A 24,297-nucleotide genomic window follows, 5' to 3' on the forward strand; every position below is an offset into this window, starting at 1 on the left:
AGTTGTGACATACATACATGGAATATAGGGAGGATTTGCCCTCACTCAGGTCAGATGTCACATAAACACATGGAACATAGGGAGGATTTGCCTCCACTCAGGTCAGTTGTCACATACATACATGGAATATAGGGAGGATTTGCCTTCACTCAGGTCAGATGTCACATACATATATGGAATATAGGGAGGATTTGCCTCCACTCATGCCAGTTGTCACATACACACGTGGAATATAGGGAGGATTTGACTCCACTCAGGTCAGGTGTCACATACACACATGGAAAAAAGGTAGGATTTGCCTTCAATCAGGTCAGTGGTCACATACACACGTGGAATATAGGGAGGATTTGCATCCACTCAGGTCAGTTGTCACATACACACATGGCATATTGAGAGGATTTGCCTCCACTCAGGTCAGTTGTCACATACATACATGGCATATCGAGAGGATTTTCCTTCAATCAGGTCAGTTGTCACATACATACGTGGAACATAGGGAGGATTTGCCTCCATTCAGGTCAGTTGTCACATACACATATGGAATAAAGGGGGGATTTGCCTCCACTCAGGTCAGTTGTCACATACATACATGGAATATAGGGAGAATTTGCCTCCACTCAGGTCAGTTGTCACATACACATGTGGAATATAGGGAGGATTTGCCTCCACTCAGGTCAGTTGTCACATACACACATGGAATATAGGGAGGATTTGCCTCCACTCAGGTCAGTTGTCACATACACATGTGGAATATAGGCAGGATTTGCCTCCACTCAGGTCAGTTGTCACATACATACATGGAATATAGGGAGGATTTGCCTCCACTCAGGTCAGTTGTCACATACATACATGGAATATAGGGAGGATTTGCCTTCAATCAGGTCAGTTGTCACATACACACGTGGAATATAGGGAGGATTTGCCTCCATTCAGGTCAGTTGTCACATACATACATGGAATATAGGGAGGATTTGCCTTCAATCAGGTCAGTTGTCACATACACACGTGGAATATAGGGAGGATTTGCCTCCATTCAGGTCAGTTGTCACATACATACATGGAATATAGGGAGGATTTGCCTCCATTCAGGTCAGTTGTCACATACACACGTGGAATATATGGAGGATTTGCCTCAATTCAGGTCAGTTGTCACATACACACGTGGAATATATGGAGGATTTGCCTTCAATCAGGTCAGTGGTCACATACACACGTGGAATATAGGGAGGATTTGCCTCCACTCAGGTCAGTTGTCACATACACACATGGCATATTGAGAGGATTTGCCTCCACTCAGGTCAGTTGTCACATACATACATGGCATATTGAGAGGATTTGCCTTCAATCAGGTCATTTGTCACATACATACGTGGAACATAGGGAGGATTTGCCTCCACTCAGGTCAGTTGTCACATACACACGTGGAACATAGGGAAGATTTGCCTCCACTCAGGTCAGGTGTCACCTACATGCACTCATAAGTGAGTGGTTTTACCGTAGTATGAACGCAACATACGTCTGGGTTGCTTTTATCTCGAAGAGGAATGATAAAGGGTCCGACTGAATGTGATCGAAATGTTGATCTCCGTTTATCTTCCCAGGACACTGTGGTGGCTTTAGATGCTCTGTCTAAGTTTGCCAAACTTGCTGCTATCGGAGAAAAACTCAAGATGTCACTGACTGTGGAGGGGAAGGATGTCCACAAGAACTTCATCGTGTCAGGGTCCAACAGCATGGTGATGCAGACAGAACCGCTGAAGGTGCCCAATGAGATCACGCTGAATGGTGTGGGCACTGGCTGTGCTATGTTTCAGGTATGTCGACTTCCAGAGCAGAATAAGATCAATGTACACAACTAAAATGTCGACTTATGGAGCGGCTAATGGCTAAGGGGGTCATTTCTGTACAGTATTTTTTTAGGTACCTTAGACAACAAGAAGACACAATCCTGTTAATGAAGAAAGACAAGTTCTATGGATGAACAACTTCTTTATTACAATTAGTGCTACGTTTTGGTGTGGATCCTAACCCCTTTAGCAATAAAGGTGTCAGAATCTACACCGAAACGTCGCACTAATTGTAATAAAGAAGTTGTTCATTCATAGAACTTGTCTTTCTTCATCACACCAACTTCTAAATGCCACTGAAAGAAGAAATCCTGTTAATTATTACAAAGAACCAATATGAGACCAGACATATATTGCCGTGTGATCTGTTTGTGTTTACCAGGCCACAGTTCGCTACAACACCTACGACCTTGACAAGGTGGACCTCGCCTTCACCCTGAACGCCACTGTACAGCCTCCGGATCCAGTGAAACCGGACTGCGGTCGCAGGACAATCAACATCTGTACAGCGTTAGTAGAGTCTTGTGTTGGTAGTGATAGATGGAGTGAGGGAACGAGGGTTTTCACAGCATCTGTACAGCGTTAGTAGAGCCCTGTGTTGGTAGTGATAGATGGAGTGAGGGAACGAGGGTTTTCACAGCATCTGTACAGCGTTAGTAGAGCCGTGTGTTGGTAGTGATTGATGGAGTGAGGGAACGAGGGTTTTCACGGTATTTGTACAGCGTTAGTAGAGCCGTGTGTTGGTAGTGATTGATGGAGTGAAGGAACGAGGGTTTTCACAGCATCTGTACAGCGTTAGTAGAGCCGTGTGTTGGTAGTGATAGATGGAGTGAGGGAACGAGGATTTTTCACAGCATCTGTACAGCGTTAGTAGAGCCTTGTGTTGGTAGTGATAGATGGAGTTAGGGAACGAGGGTTTTCACAGCATCTGTACAGCGTTAGTAGAGCCGTGTGTTGGTAGTGATTGATGGAGTGAAGGAACGAGGGTTTTCACAGCATCTGTACAGCGTTAGTAGAGCCTTGTGTTGGTAGTGATAGATGGAGTGAGGGAACGAGGGTTTTCACAGCATCTGTACAGCGTTAGTAGAGCCTTGTGTTGGTAGTGATAGATGGAGTGAGGGAACGAGGGTTTTCACAGCATCTGTAGAGCGTTAGTAGAGCCTTGTGTTGGTAGTGATAGATGGAGTTAGGGAACGAGGGTTTTCACAGCATCTGTAGAGCGTTAGTAGAGCCTTGTGTTGGTAGTGATAGATGGAGTGAGGGAACGAGGGTTTTCACGGTATCTGTCCAGCGTTAGTAGAGCCCTGTGTTGGTAGTGATAGATGGAGTGAGGGAACGAGGGTTTTCACGGTATCTGTCCAGCGTTAGTAGAGCCCTGTGTTGGTAGTGATAGATGGAGTGAGGGAACGAGGGTTTTCACAGCATATGTACAGCGTTAGTAGAGCCTTGTGTTGCTAGTGATTGGTGGAGTGTAAAGCGTTCGTATAGGTCATTGTGTAGGTAGTGATATAATCTAATTAAAATCTTATCTCAGTTCTCGCTACCGCTAAACAAAGGTCTGAGAACATTCCATTACGGGTCACGTCAGAACAACCTTCCATCCGACCAATCAGAGTGTCGCTTACGAAATCAGCAAAGTGATAGTCGGAATGTGTTTTCTAATCATGCAACCTCGAAAAGGGGTATTCCGAACGTCATCTATCTCTCGCTTCAGAAGGATAAACATTTGAACGGAAGAGACGTTGCATAGCCGATGAGATTTTTAATCGAGAACTTTGTTAACATATTTTTCAAGCGTAGTCTAGAATAGAAGTCGCCTGATTGAAACAAGTGTAGTAAAGCTCGATAAAGCTGCTGTTTGATTGGCTAATGTCGACTCCTTGTTAGCCATTTCATTGGTCGGTCACAGTTCGCGAAAGTTCGTTCATTCTAGACCCGTAGTGTGATATCCTCAGATTTGTGTTTAACTAGGATCTATAATTTTAGTGAAATTGGTAGTGATAGGGAGTGTCAGAGTGTTGTGTGACGGAACCCTGGAACATACACAACTTGTGAACCTGTCATTCCTATATGGGAATACTGATGCCATGATATACACATCTACATATTCAAGGCAATAATATATGGGTGATTAGTTTCAGAGCTGATAACGCTTCTCTCTCTTCAGATTTGTGAAAAATGAAAGCTCTGGCATGGCCATTGTCAACGCCAAGATGGTGACCGGCTGGCTGATCGACGGAGACTCCCTGGAAAGGGTAGGTTGTTTGTATTCGCCACTTTCCATATTTCACAGTATAATGAGGTGGGTAAAATGGGGCTTAACGTTTCGTTCCAGATTATTGCCCAAAGGACCAAGCAGGGTAAGAACAAGTACTATATTTTAACGTCGTTTGGTATGACACGGCCGGGAATCGAACAACCTACCTTTATCAACCAGACCACTGAGGCGGTGCACTTCACAGCGAAACACCTTTAATACGGACCACACCGTTCTTGTTCCGGATGAATATATTCATGAATAATGTGTACGCGACATTGTCCCTATGTAGATGCAGAACGGTATTTGTTTCCGAAAAAAGCATAGGACAACATGGGAAAAGGGAAGCCGTTGTTTATGAACAGGAATACACTTGAAACGTTTATGTATGGAAACATATACTACCATGTGTAAAGCCATACAACCAGACCGCCTCCGTGGTCTAGTGGTAGAGCGTCCGCCCGGAGAGAGGAAAGCTCGGGGTTCTTTCCCCGGCTGCGTCATACCAAAAGACGTTGAAAGATGTTACTTGTTGTTACCCTGTCTGCCGCTCGGCATTAAGAGCTAAAACAAGGACTGGTCGGCTCGGAGTCAGTATACTGTGTATGAGAGGGGTATTCATGTTAAACTGTGGCCTGGTATCTATCTCAATGGGCTAGCACTATAAATCGGCGTCAGTCCAGACCAGTACAAGCAGCCACACACAAACGTGTATGCACGTCGCTATATAAGTGCAATAATCTTGAACGCGACGTTAAACCCCACTTCATCTCACCTTACCCATACAATGACCTTCAGCCTGGGTCGCTCGAGCATCTCGCACTGATACCGTGTTATGGGCATAGACAGCTGTAGAACCACCAGTGATTAGGGGTGAGTGAGTATGGTTTTACGCCGCTTTTAGCAATATTCCAGCAATATCACGGCGGGGGACACCAGAAATGGGCTTCACACATTGTATCCATGTCGGGAATCGAACCTGGGTCTTCGGCGTGACGAGCGAACGCTTTACCCCTATAGGTTACCCACCAGTGATTTGGTAACGGGGCTAGCGCCAGTTGTCCTGCCATACTCGATGTGGTAAAATGTTGTTGCATGTTATCATTTAGTATATTATTTCTGCCATCCTCTGAAGTATATGATATTATATGGTATATTAGATAAATATTTGAAGTCAGTGACCATTAACTCCATTAACATGGCCTCTGTTACTAATCTAAGCTGCCGGAAATACCTTTTGCCTCTGCTCATTATGTTACTTTGAAATTGCGACTCCCAGGTTTCTAGAGACGTTACCTGTTGTGAGATACTCATTGGTGTGATACATGTAATATCTGTGAGTGAGTGAGTGAGTGAGTGACCCGTCCCATAAGGGGAATCAAACCCGGGTCTTTGGCGGGAAGAACGAACATTTTAACCATCAACCCTTTAGATTAGAATAATTACTTTGATAACACTGTTTACTTTTTTCAGCTGAAGAATGACACAGATCTTAAACTAAAGAGATACGAGGTTGATTCCAAGAGGCCTGACAGTGTGCATTTCTACTTTGAGGAGGTCAGACATATAATCAGCGTTATTTCGTGGTAACCGTTACCGTAGTTCGAGACTACGAGATATCAATCCATTGTGCTGATGATCATTTTGCCAGAACCGTAAAGATACAACATTCTATACGAGTTAAAGGGCTTACAGTGCAATCCTCTTGTTAAATAAATTCAAGCACGTTTATCGTTTGGTCTAAATTTTTCAGTGCCATTTCATAATGAAATGTTATAAATAATCACTAAAAACAAAATGAACATCATGTATTATTACCTTCGAGGGCAAACATATCGGGGTTCATAAAAATCATATGTGCCCTAGGCTCACATCACGTCACGAGACAACAGTGTATTGTTTCCGTCATCCGGACATCTTATTGTGATGTGAGGTCGGAATGACGTCACACTAGAAACGACATCATAGCTGAAGCTTGTTGACGTCATTCGACAAATTGTTGTTCCGCTGCTGTGGCGACTTGCTGTCTTTATAGTTAAACACTAAAATTCGTCTCTGTATGTAGACATCTTCTTCGGTAAAAAATAGAACATTATATTCGTGTTCATGTCATGCTATATTTACGACACTCGTGCCAAAATACCGGAATTTAGACACGTGTTGTAAACATAGTATTACGTGAACACTCATATGATATTCTCTATTTATTTCTGTATTACCCACATACTTGAGAGTGTTTGTTTGGTTTGTTGTTAAACGTCGCACTCGGCAATATTCCAGCTATATGACGGCTACTTGTGAGTGAGTGAGTGTGTGAGTGAGTGGGTGGGTGGGTTGGTGAGTGTGAGTGAGTGAGTGAGTGAGTGTGTGAGTGAGTGAGTGAGTGTGTGAGTGAGTGTGTGAGTGAGTGAGTGAGTGAGTGAGTGAGTGAGTGTGTGAGTGAGTGAGTGAGTGAGTGAGAGTGAGTGAGTGTGTGAGTGAGTGTGTGAGTGAGTGAGTGAGTGAGTGAGTGAGTGTGTGAGTGAGTGAGTGAGTGAGTGAGTGAGTGAGTGAGTGTGTGAGTGAGTGAGTGAGTGAGTGAGTGAGGTGTAACAAGGCTTTAGACAGGTACATGTCTGCTTGATGTTGGAGGAAACTGATGTAGGCATTTGACGTTTACCACTTTGGTGAAACCCATGACCACAATTAAGCTCCTGACAATCAGAGTGGATCAGGGATTCGAACCTACGATATGTTTCGGGCACGCCGGACTCTGCAGAGCGAATGGCAGTGCCTTAGACATACTAGTCTGCCAGTATCCACGATACCCGAGAGACTTCCACAACTCACAGCCACCACCACTGTTTCAGCTGAACCCCGCCCCGCGGTGCCTGACTCTTGATGTTATTCAGGAGATCAAGGTGGAGAACACGAAGGACGCCCTCATACAGGTGTACGACTACTATGACACAGGTAGAGGCGCACTGCATGCTGGGTAATCAATATGGATGACAAGGGGCATATACTTGCGTTTCAAAGTAGGCATAATGCAATGAAATGAATTCTTCATTGATACCAAACAGCCCATTGTGGTTGATAGATATACCGGTAAATGCATGTCAGAAAGTGCTATTAGAAATATGTTTAAATAATTAGATTGAAGGAAGGCCCCAATGAACGCATGTCATCGCCTGGTTGACCGTTGTTATCCAACGACATCGTCTGAATTTAGCTGAACTGAAAATTCGAAAATGTTCATGTCTCACCCAAGAATGACGCCTAATTTAGTTTTCTATCAATTTGATACCTTTTTATAATGAGTGAGTGAGTTGGGTCAATTTGAACTGTATTTAAGTTGTATAACGGCGTGATATGTGGGAGGAAACCCACGTGCACGTACTGACAAACCTAGAAACATAATCGGGGCGAACCGGAATTCGAACCTGCAGTCATATGTTTCTGGGGTACCAAAGGGACGTAACTCTGCACACCCACTTCCTGTTGGTGATAGGAAGATGTAAAAAAAAATCGGCTAAACATGCAATCTGCTTGTCTTTCACATCTGTATATGCATGGGCTTGTCATAAACAATGGCAAGATCAGGACATAGCAGTTTCTACTCTGTAATGACCTGTCCGGTGAATCCTAAACGATTGTCGCGATTTAGGATACCCTGTGCACCCAATAACAGGAAAATATTCCGAAACTGGTTACTGACTTCTGCTGCTAATGTGAAGGTGAGAGGTCTGAGTACACAGAGGACCGCCTCCGTGGTCTTGTGGTAGAGCGTCCGCCCGGAGAGCGGAAGGTCCGGGGTTCGATCCCGGGCCGCGTCATATAAAAAGACGTTAAAAGATTGTACTTGTTGTTACCCTGTCTGGCGCTCGGCATTAAGGGGCTAAAACAAGGACTGGTCGGCTCGGAGTCAGTATACTGTGTCTGAGTGGGGTATTCATGTTAAACTGCGGCATGGTATCTCAGTGAGCTAGCACTATAAATCGGCATCAGTCCGGACTAGTACAAGCAGCCACACACACACATACACGTGCATGCACGTCGCTATATAAGTGCAATAATCTTGGACGCGACGTTAAACCCCATTTCACCTCACCTCACCTGAGTACGCAGAAGTTAGGAAGTTCATGATCCATGTTTTCAGCATATAGTCTGAAGTCCTTTGACAGGATTGGTTTTACATCTTCACGTTAGGTAGTCATCCTCTTCCGCTTCTTCTGGCAATGAGTGGATGAGTGAGTGAGTTTGGTTATACGCCGCTTTTACCAATATTCCAGCAATATCACGGCGGGGGACACCAGAAATGGGCTTCACACATTGTATCCATGTCGGGATTCGAACGGCGTGACGATCGAACGCTTTAACCACTAGGCTACCCGACCGCACGGTGAATGCACGGTGACTTGAAGACGTTCTCTTTTAGAGATGTTGGCACCTATCTTATTGGTCTCTTTTATCATATAGCAACGCTACATAACAGCAAACGTTTCTTCATTTGACACGAAGTATAATAATTTCATTATTTTCACGATTACAGATGAGCTTCTTCACATAACCACTCTCAAGAAACTTTAATGCTTCTTCAGCAACTAAAACCGGTGTGGCGACATCAGGGTAGTAGTTGTTGCGTTAAGAAACAGGCAGATGATGAGACACGTGAGGTCTCATGTGTCATGGAATCCTTAAGAAGCAATTGACCTTAATACATAACAAACACACATCTGTCTTCCATTAAGGTTATTGTCATCGTTTACTGCATTGAATGCGAATACTTTGATGGCGATCCTTATTTGAGTCTTAAAATCACTACCTTGTATCTACACACAGGATATCAAAATACAGTAAACTATGGTTATTACGAACTCAAAGGGACCACTTATTTTAGTTCGTTGTAACCGTAGTTCGTTATAAGCATATATACAGCATATATACAACACATAGACGGGACTACATGATAAGTTCGTTATATCGGTCAGTTCGTTATAAGCGTGTTCGTTATAACCGTAGTTTACTGTACTTCTTAATAAGCTAGGGAGATCTTTCTGGCAAGTTTCCACCCTCAGGTTACATACAGCCTCACCATGCTTGGTATGTCGAAGGACTGGTCAGGTCGGCCTCAGTATATTGTGTCTGAGTGGGGTATTCATGTCAAACTGCGGCATGGTATCTCAGCTAGCACTATAAATCGGCATCAGTCCGGACTAGAATAAGCAGTCATACATGCACGCACGCACGCACACGCGCACGCACGCACGCACACACACACACACGCACGCACGCACGCACGCACGCACACGCACACACGCCGCGCGCGCTCGCGTACATGCAAGTCGCTATATAAGTGCAATAATCTTGGGCGCGACTTTCACCTCAACGATTGATTTTCTTGACTCTTTTACCCTGAAATGCTAGATTTGTGTTAATTAGTACCGTACGTGACATTGTATTTTTGTGTTCAAACATTATAACAGTAGATATCAAATCGTGTACATATGTTTATATTATACTCTAGAGCTGGTGACAAAAGTCTTCTACAACATCAAGAATGACTGTACGCCCAAAACACCTCGGCGCCCACCACCAGACAAGATGGCCACGTCCAGTGTCACATCCAGCACCGCGGCACCCGACTTTAGTCAGACTGGCCTGGGTATGGGGACAGACATCGATGGAAGCGACGGGGGAATGACTGACATCGACGAAGGCGAGAAGGAGGATGGAAGTGGAGTGTTGGACAACGTGGACCCAGTCTACCTAGCTGATGGGCTTGTACCGCAGCCCGACAGTATCCCAGTCATGAACCTTTATTCCAAGATAGCGGAGGAAATCGACCTCGATAAAGGTACACCGTCATGCATCTGACTTGTGATTTATAAAGTATCAGCTTAAAAAGCAGGTATCTTTGTATATGTAATCTACTGTATGTATTAGAGATTTAAGAGGCTTTATCGTGGAGTAATATTTCCCCTTACCTTCGTCTTGGTATAACTCATTAGGAGATTAGTAATATGTTTCTCATCACACTTTAAATATCGATCTAGTCATACCGCTGTGCCCTCTGGCCTCTTGTCATACTAATTTTCTACGCGAGCGAGGTCACAGATTTGTGTGATTGAGCTGATTGCTTGTCATCGTACCCTGATGTTGTGGCTTCTTGTTCATGCTATCAATTCATCAACCTGTCCCAGATTCGATTAATTATTTGCCACCGTGATACATCCGGAATTTGCTCAAATATAACATGCATTTTGTAATGCTACAAACATGTGCCGCCGTGCTCCGCCCTACCATGTACCGCTATCTCACCAACAGAGACTCCAGACGGCAAGAAGAAGAAGAAGGATAGTTCAGCGATGGAGGTGAAGGTCAGGGTCGGATCAACCGCCATTTTGATATGTCCACTTGCATCAACCTACAGCAATACCCCAGAGAAACATTACAAGGTAAGGCCTGGTTCGTGTACTGCCAGTGATGAGTTAGTGTTCGATAGCATCTGGTAAGTTAAGGGTTAAATTCGTTTTGAAGGGCGGACGCTTGTATGCTATTCTGAACAGTGTATTTAGTTTCAAACTTCTCTTTAAAATGTCAGTAATACTCAGACGGTACTAGGGTTCCAATCCAAACACGCGTCCAATGTGTACAGCGTTCCCCGCTGTGAACATTGCTGAAAGCGGCGTGCACAACACTCCTATTGAATATTTGTACTTTTCTGAAAACTTGAAGAACGTCCCGGAAACACATATGTCAGTACCCTGCAATAGTTGCAATTGTTGTTTGGGCATTCTTCCAACTCTCATTGTGGATGTGTTGTGTATGATAAGGGCTCTGTTCCTTCAGCTGACCTGGGTGGATGAAGAGACGAACACAGTGATAGCACATGATGGAGTTCGACTTGTGGACGAAGAAAGATACAGCGTAGTTGAGACTTCTAACTTGAGAATCGACAACGCCAGACTGGAGGATTCTGGGAAATATTTGTGTAGTGTCAATACTGTTCCAGTTGAAACCGCCGCCATCAGTCTTACCATCCAAGGTAGGTCAAGGCCATCCTCATCAAAACGCCCAAAATGAAGTCAGGCGGGAAAAATAGAAACGGTCTCCGTCCGTCCATCACAGTATTTCTTGATGGAACTCTGTATGCACATCAGATATCACACATCCCTGTGGCGAGTGGGGATTCCCTAACAACCTCTGTATGTGAAGGGCGACTTAATGGTTCGGGTGATCAGACCCTGCGACTTTAATGACGATGTGTAATATTATACGTTGCTAATGATATTAATTAATATTAATATTTTTTGTCTGACCTAGACTTGGTTATCAAATGGCAGTCGTGGTACAACTGGAAGTTTTCTGAGTGTGGCGTTAACAAAAAGACAAAACATCACTCTTTAACGCAGGAAAGATTAATTTGTTTTTGAATTTGTAAGGAAATATCATAATTTAGAGTACCATTACCATCAGGTGAATAGTCAGATGAATAGTGCTGTCTATCGAAAGGTATCACTATTAATTCACTGGACAAGAAGATATGCAAAACGTTTAACGAATAGAAGGGATCGTTGGGCGTAGGCTTATAATGAACAGTGTATTTTGTCAAATTCCAACATCATGACACTTTGATTCACAAGCTTTATTATCATAATTTTTATTGTAATAACCAGAGACAAATATAGTCTTTATCTTTGGATGTTATGATCATATTCAAAAGGGCCGGGCCAATAGAAAAGCTAGCCAGGCCGTCGGGGAACGAGGACCCCGCATCAACCAAGTTACTGAGCCAGACCATCAGATCCCATCAGTCGCCTCGAGGAAGCTAGGGGGGTAGCATGGGTTGCTAGGGAACAGTTCTAACCCGGAATCCCACGGTTTCCATGACTTTGTCTTCTTGTTGACAGGATACATGGGTTCGTCTTTACTTCCATTTCAGAGTCCCCTGTGATCGTGGTTTCCTCTAACGACACCTTTGCTGCCATGGGGGAGGAGGCCACACTGTTCTGCAACGTCACTGGAAGTCCAGAACCGAAAATCACATGGTACCGGTCAGTGGGTCAAAAAGAGAAAAAACGTAAGAAGCGTAATTCAATGACTGCTTATTGCAGTAACAGCAGCTTTTACCAAAATATTGGCCTCAGTTCCCGTGTTGCCCTCGCGGTGGGTTTCTCTTAATATCTTCACTATCTTTTCTTCCCAATGTCAATTGAATACTAAACTGAACCGCAAAAGAAACGTCACCCCAAGTAACATTGCATGAAAAGTTGTCATTTAAATATCTGGGTAATTTTTGTCAAAGTTTCTAAAATTTAACATTACCTTGTCCGGAAAAATGAAATTTGATGATAAAAAAACAAAGCAGATGACAATAAAACCAATCGCCCTCACGCATCACGGCAACGGCCATGGTAACCCGATGCACGTGAGTTCCGTGCAAACTGAAATGCACATGCGTTCCCCCATTTCTTGCCCTATAAAAATCCACCCAGATCGGAAAACATTCATTCGTTATTGAATTGCTACCACATGCCAGGATTGACAAGAATCAGCGACACCAAGCCCTTGGACGACTGCAAGCTGGACAAACCGCCCGGCAAGTAGCCAATGCATGTCAAGTCCACGTAAGGACAATATACAGGCTCCAGCAACGGTACCAGACCACCAAGACTAAAGATGACCGACCACGTAGTGGAAGACCAAGGGTCACCACCCGACGTCAGGATCGTCAGATTGGCGACAGCATCTTCTAGATCGCTTTGTTAGTGCTGGGGAAACTGCTCGACAGACCATGGGAACACACCACATTAGTACGGACACCGCGCGTCGACTATTGACGAGCAGACACCTCCACTGTCACAGGCCACACCGAGGACCCATTCTGACACCACGTCCTTGCCGGGACTGTCTTCAGTGGGCAACACAGCACTAGCATTGGCGCCACCAGCAGTGGAGGCGTCTTCTCAGACGAGAGCCGTAACTGTATCTCAACATCAGATGGCAGAGAGTCTGGCGACGCCGTGGGGAACGTTATTCGGATGCTTGTGTTGTTGAGAGGCTTGTTGGGTAGTCCGAGCATCATGGTGTGGGGTGGAATTGGTCTTGCACAGAGGGTCGGCCCTGTGGTCTTCGAGAACATCGGTCAAGGGAGAGGCAATGGTGTCACAGCAGCTCGGTACATTGATCAAGTCTTGAGACCACACGCTATACCTCATTTGGCGCGTCGCCGAAACCGCGAGTTTCAGCATGATAACGCTCATGTCCACACTGCGAGAGCAACACGAGACTTCCTCTAGCAGAATGACATCAGAACCATGCAGTGGCCTCAGTCCCGATTTAAATCCCATTGAGTACATGTGGGACGAGATTCAAAGACGGCTGAATGACGTCCGACCAAGGCCGATAACTGCAGCTGAACTGCGCCAGGCGTTCCTCAGAGTGTGGGCTCAAGTGCCTATGGCCTTCATCAACCGCCTCATCCATTCCATGTAACGACGTTGCAAGGCAGTCATCAATGCACATGGCTGACAAGCGAGATACTGACTTGTGGTGCCATTTTCTCAGAGACTAGTGTTGTGTTTCACTTTAAGAACATTAATTAACACTTTAATTTCAACCTTGATGATCAGTGTTGCCAAGTTTCATCTTTTTAATATGTCTCCAAGTATGTTTACAGTGTTTGTACAAATAAGGTTTCTCATATATCTATCCATGGTGACGTTTCTTTTGCGGTTTAGTATATATCTGAATCATATGCATATTTATTACAAAAACATAACGTTTCGATAACTTGTATACCAGGGTAAAAAATGCAGTAATAGGTCATATTCTATCTTCCCTAAAAGAAGCCAAAATATAGGATAAACAGATGAGTGTACTTATACATGTCCCCGACCATTGCCATACCCCGTCGAAATTGTTCCCAACCATTCCTATATTACCATGCCTTGTTGAAATTACTTATACATGTTCCCAACCATTCTTACATTACCATGCCCTGTTGAAATTACTTATACATGTTCCCCACTATTTCTACTTGACCCAGGAGTGGGGAAGGGGCACGAGCTGGTCATCAAGTCGGCCCAGGCTTCCGCCACGTACCAGTGTATGGCCAGTAATGGCGTCCCACCAGACGTCTCCACCAGGATCCAGCTCAGTGTCAGTGGTGAGTATGTGGTAAATGTCCTCTATGAAATCAACACACGAACTTTGAGATGGTTTTTTTTCACATTCTCGTGAGAAATATCGCAGTCTAGATCTGTGATCAATTCCGGAGAAGACAAACCAGTGGTTGATGAACATGAATCAACTTAATCGATTTTGGACGCAACATATCAATCAGATTATGTCTGAGTGTAGTGCTAACTATATGCCATAGCGAAGACCTGATCCGTAAACCATTTACTATGTATAGTACGGAATACCTACACTGAATTCAATGTTACCTACGCCGTGATATAACTGGAATAATGTTAAAAGCGGCGTTAAACCTAACTCACTCACTCACTCACTCACTCTCTTAATGTTACCTGTCTTGTCATGACCTTTGATCTAAACTGAAAAAGCTCATATATTTTACCAAGCACACCTTTTCAGCCATAAAGACACTTTGACCACTGGCTATGTTATATCGAAGACGAATATTCGCCTTGTTTAGTCAGAGTGAGTGAGTTTGGTTTAACGCCGCTTTTAACAGTATTCCAGTTATATCGCGGCATGTCAGCTTAATGTGGGAGGAAAGCCCGAAATGATGCAGGTCTCAGACGTTTACCACTTCGGTGAAACCCACGAGCACGGGTATGGTGCTGACAAACCTAGAAACATAATCGGGGCGAACCGGGATTCGAACCCACAATCATAGGTTTCTGCCGTGCCCAAGGGACGCAACTCTGCACAGCGAATCACGGCGCCACCCGTGCTCTCCTGTTTAGACAGAACACCAGTGCCGTAGCACTGTGGTGCTACGTAATGATGTAGACATAGCCATAGCAATAGAGAAGGGGTGTAATTCTGTTCAATTGGTATTTGAAGAATGTCCACGTGACTTCCTGTTTCAGTTGCTCCTTTTATCCTGCCGAAGACGCTGTCCCGAGTCGGTGGTCATCTGAACAAGTCTGTCCTGCTGGAATGTGTGGTGAAGGCCTCGCCCCCGCTCACGCAAAGCTGGACCAAGGGAGGGCGTGTCCTTTTAAGCGACGACAAATACAGTTTCAAAACCATATCCCTGGACAGCAACACCTACTCTACCGAACTCCGCATCAACGACCTCGTCAGGAGAGACTACGATGACTATACGTGTGAGATCAGCAACGAACATGGCATCGTGTCAAGGGTTGTTACATTATACGGTGTGTATGCTCGTTGTGTTACGTCTTTACGTCACAGTCCATACTGCGTTAGCGGTATCGTGGGGGCGAGGGGAGGCAGTGTTTGATAGCATGCCCAACGTCCCATGCTGTCAGGCCCCAGGTCCCAATACGCCGACGTGCACCATTTGTAGTCGGCTCTTACAGGCATCAGGCTGCAGTCTGGGAACCTGCTCTCACCATGAATCCACAACGGGTGCATGCTATTCGTGACAACGGTATGGAGTTCGACTATGAATAATTCAGAATCGTTCTCAGTTGTTCAAGGCCCATGCTGGGGCACGGGTGGCCCAGTCGTCTGAGGCGCCGCGATTCACTGTGCAGAGTTGCGTCCCTTGGTCACGCCAGAAACCTATGATTGTGGGTTCAAATTCCGGTTCGCCCCGAATATGTTTCTAGGTTTGTCACTCGTGCTTGTAGGTTTCACCGAAGTGGTAAACGTCTTGAGACCTGCATCACTTCGGGCTTTCCTCCCACATTAAGCTGACACGTCGCGATATAACTGGAATACTGTTAAAGCGGCGTTAAACCCAACTCACTCACCCTCAGGTGTTCAAGGCCCATGCCTGAATGTAAATGGAATGTAATCGGTTGATCTTGGTCTATTGTCATCAGGGTTAGACACCATACGTAAATTCAACAGCTCATTTCATTCGAGAGTTTTAACACGTAACCCTGCCCATCACAGAAGGCAACCTAATTTGGAAGAACATGATGACATGTTAAGTACCAGACTACACAAGGAATGAGGATATGGGTCTCATGGTGTTTAACAGTCTAAAATCATTTCATTAAATTGTATATCCTTCTGTTATTCGAATATTATAAGCACTATACACTATGTTTCAGACAACACACCAACCACTCCCGCGCCCACAACGACCACGTCTCAGCCCTCTACGCCCTTCACGGTATGTGTGTCGTGCTGATATTTCTATTAGATAATGTAAGACCAATAACTCATTTTGGTTTCTGATTTTCGAATTACAAAAAAAACAGCAGCTATAATCATCCCGAAACACCAGACTATTTTCGTTTTCCTGTTTTTCGGATTCAATATGCCATGCAAAGAAGAAAAATGATATTAGGTATCATTAAAGATGATCTAAAGACTGATTCGAACTTTTGAAAAAGAAGCTTGTTCAGAATAACATTTTCAAGCAATCAAACGAAACATTTTTGCATTTTATTTTGTTTTATTTTTACGTTTTGGGACATGAAAATAACTAGTCTGTGTCTGACGTGGGTAGAGTTATCCGCCCCTGGATTGGATTGACATCCGGTGAAGCCACATTGTGGAAGGAAAACGAATGGCGAGGAAACAAGGACCAAAATACATTGTTTTCGATCCAGTCTGCTGTCTATCTAATGCAAAGACAGATCTAAGTAGCTGACTGGCGGAGTAAGGGGATATTAACATTAATGCCGCGGGATTGATGACGTGACAAAACATATTAGATCTACAGGACAGCTCTAAAACCAAGAATTTGTGTGTCCCTCAACTTAAAAATAATCATAGGTGTTGGTTTGTGTTTAACCGATCGTATTTGATTAGTTCAGTAATCCCCCAGTTTCACAATGATTTGAACAAAATTAGTTCGTAACAAATGTTATATCTGGGATAACACTTTCTAAGTAAAGTACAGATTAAAGTACAGTGTCCCATCCGGAATTCGAACCCACACTGCCAGAGTGAGGAACCTAATGGCCAGCACACAAATTCAGCGATCTAATCCACTCAAGGCTGTGAAAGCCTCAGTAGCTGAGTGGGTACGATTCCGACCATAGCCTGTGATACATGAAACGTTTACAAAAACAAGATTCAAGATTCGTGGGACCCGTGAAGATCTTGGGTAGAATAGGTCTTCAGCAACCCATGCTGAGGTGACTAATTAACGGGATTGGGTGGTCAGGTTCGCTGACTTGGTTGATGCACGTCATCGTATCCCAAATTGCGTGGATCGATGCACAGATGTCAGTGACTGTTTTTTTCTGGTCCAGACTCGATTATTTACAGGCCGCCGTCATATAGCTGAAATATTGCTGAGTGCGGCGTTAAACAACAAACAAACAAAAACGAGATTCGCGAATGGATAATAGAGAATAATGTTGTATTATGTTTCAGGGAGGTTGTCCAATCTGTGAGCCGATGTCCGAGAAACAGGCGACGTTCGCCTATTGTCAAGCTGCCGCAGGTATTGTTATGATCCCTGAACATCTATATTCGATATTTGTAACATATATTCAAACAAACTATACACTTCATACACACGACGAACATTTTTAACCCATATAAAAGAGGAAATGTTTGATATGGTGGTAGGCAACACTAGCACTCATTGTGTATTAGTGGACGGGTGACATTCAACAGCATCCTATAATGATAACGAATGTTTTTTAAGTGAGTTTCTGAGTTTGCTTAAACTCCACTGTGAACTGTTGTCAGTTATGTGACAGTATTTCAGTTATATAAAGGAGTGTCAGCTTCATTGGAGAGGAAAACCGGAAATGATTTAGATCTTAGACGTTTTCCACTTTGAGGAAACCCAGGAGCAGGGGTATGGTGCTGACAAACCCAGAAACATATTCAGAGCAAGATTCGAACACGCGATCATAAGGTTCTGGCACGGTAAAGGCTACTTACGTCGGCTTAGACTGGGACACCTATTCCCCGGGATGGATTAGTGCATCCAACATGTGAATATCCTTCTGTGAAAGTATTTCTGTAGTCAACGATAAAGTACAAAAAAATGATATCATAGAATAAACGAAAGAAAAAAATGATTTTTTTTATATGTACCCAATCCATAAATCTCATTTGGCAGCATACAAGGTGCTCGGCATCAGAATCAGGAGGTCAAGGGTCAAGGTCAAGATTCTTGTTGACTTCCGGCCTGTGAAACGGGTGAAAATAAGACGTGTCTTGAGATTGGTGATTGACAAGAAGTGTTCGTGTGATGTCATCAAAACTTTGAAACCTAGTAAGTAAAGATGTTAACTAAAACCTTTGACAGTGGGATATCCAAATACCTATTTCAAATCCTCCTTGATATGAAACCAAGCAATAAGCATAGGTGTTGGGGTGAAACGCGGAAAACATATCATATTTTATTCTTTTTTATCTTCTTAACTGCTGGACAAAAGACGCATACACTTGAAAATTGGATTTTACCAACAATTTACAAACGTTTTTGTAAACATTAATGGGCTGAAAACTGTCGCCGAAACATTGCACACTTATACATAAACACAAAGATGCAAATACCTCGCCATCGAAAAAATACCCATTCTTGTTTGTAATATATTTTTGCCACCACCAAACATGGGCGTATACTTTCTTTTGCCCAACTGTATATACGAAGTGTTTACAACGCAGGGGTTTGGCAATATGCCGCTAATATAACAATGGTGGACAACACGAAGTCAGTTGACCAACCATAGATACATAGCGTAACTATATGTGAAGTTCAATCTCCTTATTGCCCCGTATGTTTGCTGGTAATGCATATGTTTTGTTTCTGAACAGGGGGCATGGTGGCTCTCTTCATGATGAGAAAGCGTGACTTCACATCCAAACCACGCGAGATCGTCATCGGATCCGAGACTTCCGCCATACTTCTGTCGAAGAAAATGGAGAGAAAGATAATCCTGGGTAGAAGTTCTTGTAAAAAGTAGCGGTGTTACAGTAATATGTACTGCAGAAGCAATACTTTCAATTAGTGGATTTTCTGTTCTATGGAAATATAAAACAGACGAATGAATTTAATAAATTAAACAAACATACAAAACCAGGATGATGGGGAGTTTTGGAAAAGAGCTTGTACATAATGACATCGGTAAAAATATGGAATGTTTTAAACATTGGGAGGAATAATACAGTGTAAACATTTTCGGTTGAGAACTGAAGCGATTGTGGACTGATTTAGGCCGTGATCGCACTGTAAGTAAAACATGTATAGCCTGTGACCCGTTCCACAAAGCGATCTTAGCGCTACGACTGTCGTAACTCAGTGTTAAAGAATGGGAGTTACGACCGACTCAGCGCTAAGATCGCTTTGGGGAACTTGGCCCAGTTCTGTGAACCAGACATAAACTCAAGGACACCTCTGACGCATAATATCAAGAACGCCTTTAAAAACAAATGGCCACAAACCTAATATGGCTTCAACGTGTAATGGTTCAGGAAGAGAGACGACAAAGCATTAATAGAATTCCGGGCGAGAGCCTGCACTCGGTTTATTTTCTTGACTGCTACATAAGCCAGTCGTTTGAATCCTCCTGCTTGGTTTGCTTTACTCCAGTTTGTATTATATGTATACTCTTCTAGCTGTTAAGGTATGATCACTCAGAGTTCATATGGCACACGGGGCGGTCGGGTAGCCTAGTGGTTAAAGCATTAGTACGTCACGCCTAAGACCCGTGTTCGATTCCCGACATGTACAATGTGTAAAGTCCATTTCTGGTGTTCCACGTCATGATATTGCTTGAATATTGCTAAAAGCGGCGTAAAACCATACTCACTCACTCACTCGTATGGGACACCATTGAAATTATTGTTGTGTATAATATTGTCTAGAGTCAACATCTTTCTGGCTGTAGATATCTTGATATCCTCAAGGATATATGTCAATTTATCTACAGTGAGTGTTGATTCCGCCAGGACCGTAGCTACAGGATTTAGCGATGTGATACAGTTATATCAACAGAGATTTTACTCCACAAGTGTATAAACATTTTTTATACTGGGCGCTTCCTTGACTTTAGCTGGTTCTTGCTGCCTGTCATTGAGATAAGCATAGTTCCAAGCAAGCAGGGTTCGGACATTAAACCATAGTGCCGTACAAATCTGAGCGGAAGGTTACATCTTCTGAGATAATTATCATTCTACAAGCTTTATATGTATAGTTATTTTGGCCATATGTGTTTGGAGTGACCATGCATTAACTCTCAAGTTGTTGCTGATTATTTCGTAATATGTATAATATGAAATCAGTTGACAGTATATTACATATTATTAATGATATATTATCCATATTTTATGAACGCGTAGAAGTGCTGTTATTCCTTTTTCATTTTCTGATCTGAATAAACTATTTTGATGTGTATTCTGCGTTGGAAATATCGTCAATACAAACACAGTTAAAGCACGTGGATCCCCAGCGTGACGTAACACGATATCAAAGACTAACGGTGCGACGGAGTGTGTGTCTTTATCTCCTTGATCTGAAGCATGCCTGTGCACTTCTGTTTGTTTGTTGTTTAACACCGCACTCCACAATATTCCAGCTATATGACGGTGGTCTGTAAATAGTCGAGTCTTGACTATAACTATCCACGCCGTCGGGCACCATGACACACTAGACCGCCTCCGTGGTCTAGTGGTAGAGCGTCCGCCCGGAGAGCGGAAGGTCCGGGGTTCGATCCCCAGCCGCGTCATACCAAAAGACGTTAAAAGATGGTACTTGTTGTTACCCTGTCTGGCGCTCGGCATTAAAGAGACTAAAACAAGGACTGGTCGGCTCGGAGTCATGATACTGTGTCTGAGTGGGGTATTCATGTTAAACTGCGGCATGGTATCTCAGTGAGCTAGCACTATAAATCGGCATCAGTCCGGACTAGTACAAGCAGCCACACACACGCACATACACACGTGCATGCACGTCGCTATACAAGTGCAATAGTCTTGGACGCGACGTTAAACCCAATTTCACCTCACCTCACCTTTCGCAACGGATAAACAATGTACATCATGATAGGTCGTGTTTCCGAGATATTTCGGAACGCTCACGGTAATGATGGAATCGTGTATCCGGCGATCTAATAATAACTTGTGTCTTTTTGTGCTGTCATTAATTGGTCACTTGATCTCACTCAAGAAAGTCTGAGATCTATTTTAGATGCTAAAGTGAGAACTATCTGGTCAATCAATAGCGTCAATGCTTTTCCCGACCGCTAAACGGCTTCCATATCCAGTCTTTGAATGACATTCAGTGATACACATAAGGAGTGAGTGTGTATGGTTTTACGCCGCTTTTAGCAATATTCGAGCAAAATACCACACATTGTACCCATGTCGGGAATCGAACCCGGGTCTTCGGCGTGACGAGCGAACGCTTTAACCACTAGGCTACCCGACCGCCCCGATACACATAAGGAAGAGAAAGTATGGACGTCAACTTCTGTATTATGAGGAACACAACGTTTCGGAGTATATACTTACTCCTTCATCAGTGAATAAATGCTATGAAGCAGTGAACATACATGTATATCTGTAAGAACAACAAAAGTAATAAGATAACAAAGGTGGAAACTTAACAAGAGAAGCCAACAGTTATTAGCGCTGAAATGTGATAAGCAATGGATAACGGGAAACCAGGGGCGGTATTCATAAAGAAACTAAGATTTTTCTTAAGTGTAAACTTAAGTTTTAGAAATCTGACTTAGCTAAGTCTGAGACTTAAGTTGATATTCATAAAGATGCTAAGTCCGAAACTTAGCTAAGTCTCAAAAGAAAAACTAAGTCAGTTTCGTAGTACGTACCCGCGTGATCACTAGGGGGAATCCCGGCTTTTTTGAAACTTAAATCATTGGTAATAGGCAATGGACAATGGGTGAGTGAGTGAGTGAGTTGGGTTTAGCGCCGCTTTTAACAGTATTCCAGTTATAACGCGGCGTGTCAGCTTCATGTGGGAGGAAAGCCCCAAGTGATGCAGGTCTCAGACGTTTACCACTTCGGTGAAACCCACGAGCACGGGTATGGTGCTGACAAACCTAGAAACATAATCGGGGCGAACCGGGATTCGAACCCATAATCATACGTTTCTGGCGTGTCCAAGGGACGCAACTCTGCACAGCGAAGCGCGGCGCCTTAGACGACTGGGTCACCAGTCGACATCGTTAATAATATACAGCACAACCCCCCAAGGAAGAAAACGTGGAATGGTGAATCAGCTTTGGCGAGTAACAGATGTGATATTACTGTAGGAGACCATTAGTCATTTGATAAGTCATAAATTCAACGTTTGATTAACTGCTATATGAGATAAACATTTTGTGTTTTCAATGAAGGACTAGGTTACCTGTAGATTTAGCGACTAGATTTTATTTGGAATCGATCGAAAAGTGCTATACTTTTTTATCTTCATTCGACAATAAAAACATCAAAGACGAACATTTTGGTGCCAAGGTATTATGTGATGTGGCAAGGGTTGAGTTCAGTGTTTCGAATGGGTTGGCGATCTGAATCCAGGAGACACGTGCAACACAAATCAAGCTGCGTTTGCCCAAGCATTTATTATTTTCACATCAGTATATGTACCTGACTCGCGCGTATATCAGGCACCGTAAGTGAGTGGCGCAGCTACTCCATACACCATCAAGACGTGGGCAACTCACGGAGCGCTTCCCACTCAGGTTTCAAACTCCTTCCACAACGGGACAAGTTTTACCGGGGAACGCTTTCCGAGAATCTAGTCAATCTAGTTCCGAGAACTGTTAATGTTGTGTGTTGAGATAGACTTTGAAGTCTTATATTGCGAAAACTTCCATGTACAGTGAATTATCGCTAAGTAGAAGCCTTTTAAGTGGAAAAAAACTCTTATGTAGATACTTTCCGTTGGTCCCGGGTTGCTCATTATATTATTATCATTACTTAATATCTGATAAGTAGAAATCTTTAAGCAGAAAGAAATATGTTACATAGTAAATTTGACTTGATAGTAGAATAGCAGTCAGTGTGGCTGTAAACGCAATAATCATTAGGTGAGGTGAGGTGAGGTGAGGTTAGGTGAAATTGGGTTTAACGTCGCTTCCAAGATTATTGCACTTTAATAGCGACGTGCATGCACGTGTGTGTGCGTGGCTGCTGTACTAGCACACTAAGATACCATGGCGCAGTTTAACATGAATACCAAACTCAGACACAGTATATTGACTCCGAGCTGACCAGTCCTCTTTAGCCCCTCAATGCCGAGAGCCAGACAGGGTAACAACAAGTACCATCTTTTAACGTCTGTTGGTATGACGCGGCTGGGAATCGAACCCCGGACTTTCCGCTGTCCGGGCGGACGCTCCACTACAAGACCACGCATATATGTATATGCAGTCAAGTCCCGTTAATTACACGCTTCGGGTGGACGCTCTACCACTAGACTACGGAGGCGGTCCAATAATCATTAAGCTGTCAGGGTTTCACAGTATATATGTAGAACTTTGCTTAGGATAGGAAAGTCTTGTCAAGAGCAGGTATGGTTGGACGGGGGAGTAGATTTCAGGGTTGACATTTCCGATTCATTCCACGGGGACTAATAACAATACAGTATATACCTGTACATTAGTAACGGTTCAATGTGTGCTCCTGTTTTTCATCGAAGTGGTAAACATCTCTATAAAACCATACAATGACAATCAAATACGCTAATGGTTGGGTGGATAGGAATCAAAGTGTTTTACGACTATGTATATTTGTCAAATAATTTGTTTTGTAGCCAATTGAAAAGTCAGTTCCTTGTTCTGAATCGATTTAATATTTGTGAATTTTGTAACCCCCGTGCCTGATATTGTGGTATAATCCTATACTAACTGGATGGTGACTGTGTTGTCGAGGGCAAGGGGGTCCCAGACATCACAGGTGTGCAAGAACCATTTGATCATGGGTTTGAATCTAAGAGTGAGTGTGAGTGAGTATGGTTTTACGCCGCTTTTATAATTAGCACTATTCCAGCAATATCACGGCGGGGGACACCAGAATTAAATCTAAGAATATTAGAGTGAATATGTATGAATATATATATATATTTGGGGTTCAAGAATCTGAATCAAGAATCAATATCTTTTGTCGCCC

General features: G+C 43.5%; 1 protein-coding gene across 1 annotated transcript in view; it reads left to right on the forward strand.

The window, feature by feature from the left end:
• LOC139473963 (alpha-2-macroglobulin-like) overlaps positions 1–20,547 on the forward strand; it is a 61,017-nt gene extending 40,470 nt beyond the window's left edge. Inside the window, exons 30-44 of the mRNA XM_071256830.1 lie at positions 1,602–1,814; positions 2,230–2,357; positions 4,015–4,102; positions 5,578–5,661; positions 6,954–7,056; positions 9,611–9,940; positions 10,411–10,541; positions 10,936–11,131; positions 12,029–12,166; positions 14,135–14,254; positions 15,147–15,437; positions 16,305–16,366; positions 17,581–17,650; positions 18,281–18,436; positions 18,982–20,547. Of these exons, the coding sequence (XP_071112931.1) occupies positions 1,602–1,814; positions 2,230–2,357; positions 4,015–4,102; positions 5,578–5,661; positions 6,954–7,056; positions 9,611–9,940; positions 10,411–10,541; positions 10,936–11,131; positions 12,029–12,166; positions 14,135–14,254; positions 15,147–15,437; positions 16,305–16,366; positions 17,581–17,650; positions 18,281–18,436; positions 18,982–19,130 (2,259 nt within the window). The 3' untranslated portion in view covers positions 19,131–20,547. The remainder of the gene's footprint in view (positions 1–1,601; positions 1,815–2,229; positions 2,358–4,014; positions 4,103–5,577; positions 5,662–6,953; positions 7,057–9,610; positions 9,941–10,410; positions 10,542–10,935; positions 11,132–12,028; positions 12,167–14,134; positions 14,255–15,146; positions 15,438–16,304; positions 16,367–17,580; positions 17,651–18,280; positions 18,437–18,981) is intronic.
• The last annotated feature ends 3,750 nt before the right edge of the window (positions 20,548–24,297 follow it).

The sequence above is a fragment of the Haliotis cracherodii genome, unplaced genomic scaffold (genome assembly GCF_022045235.1).
Source record: "Haliotis cracherodii isolate W230 unplaced genomic scaffold, xgHalCrac1.p SCAF_1, whole genome shotgun sequence".
NCBI lineage: Eukaryota > Metazoa > Mollusca > Gastropoda > Lepetellida > Haliotidae > Haliotis > Haliotis cracherodii.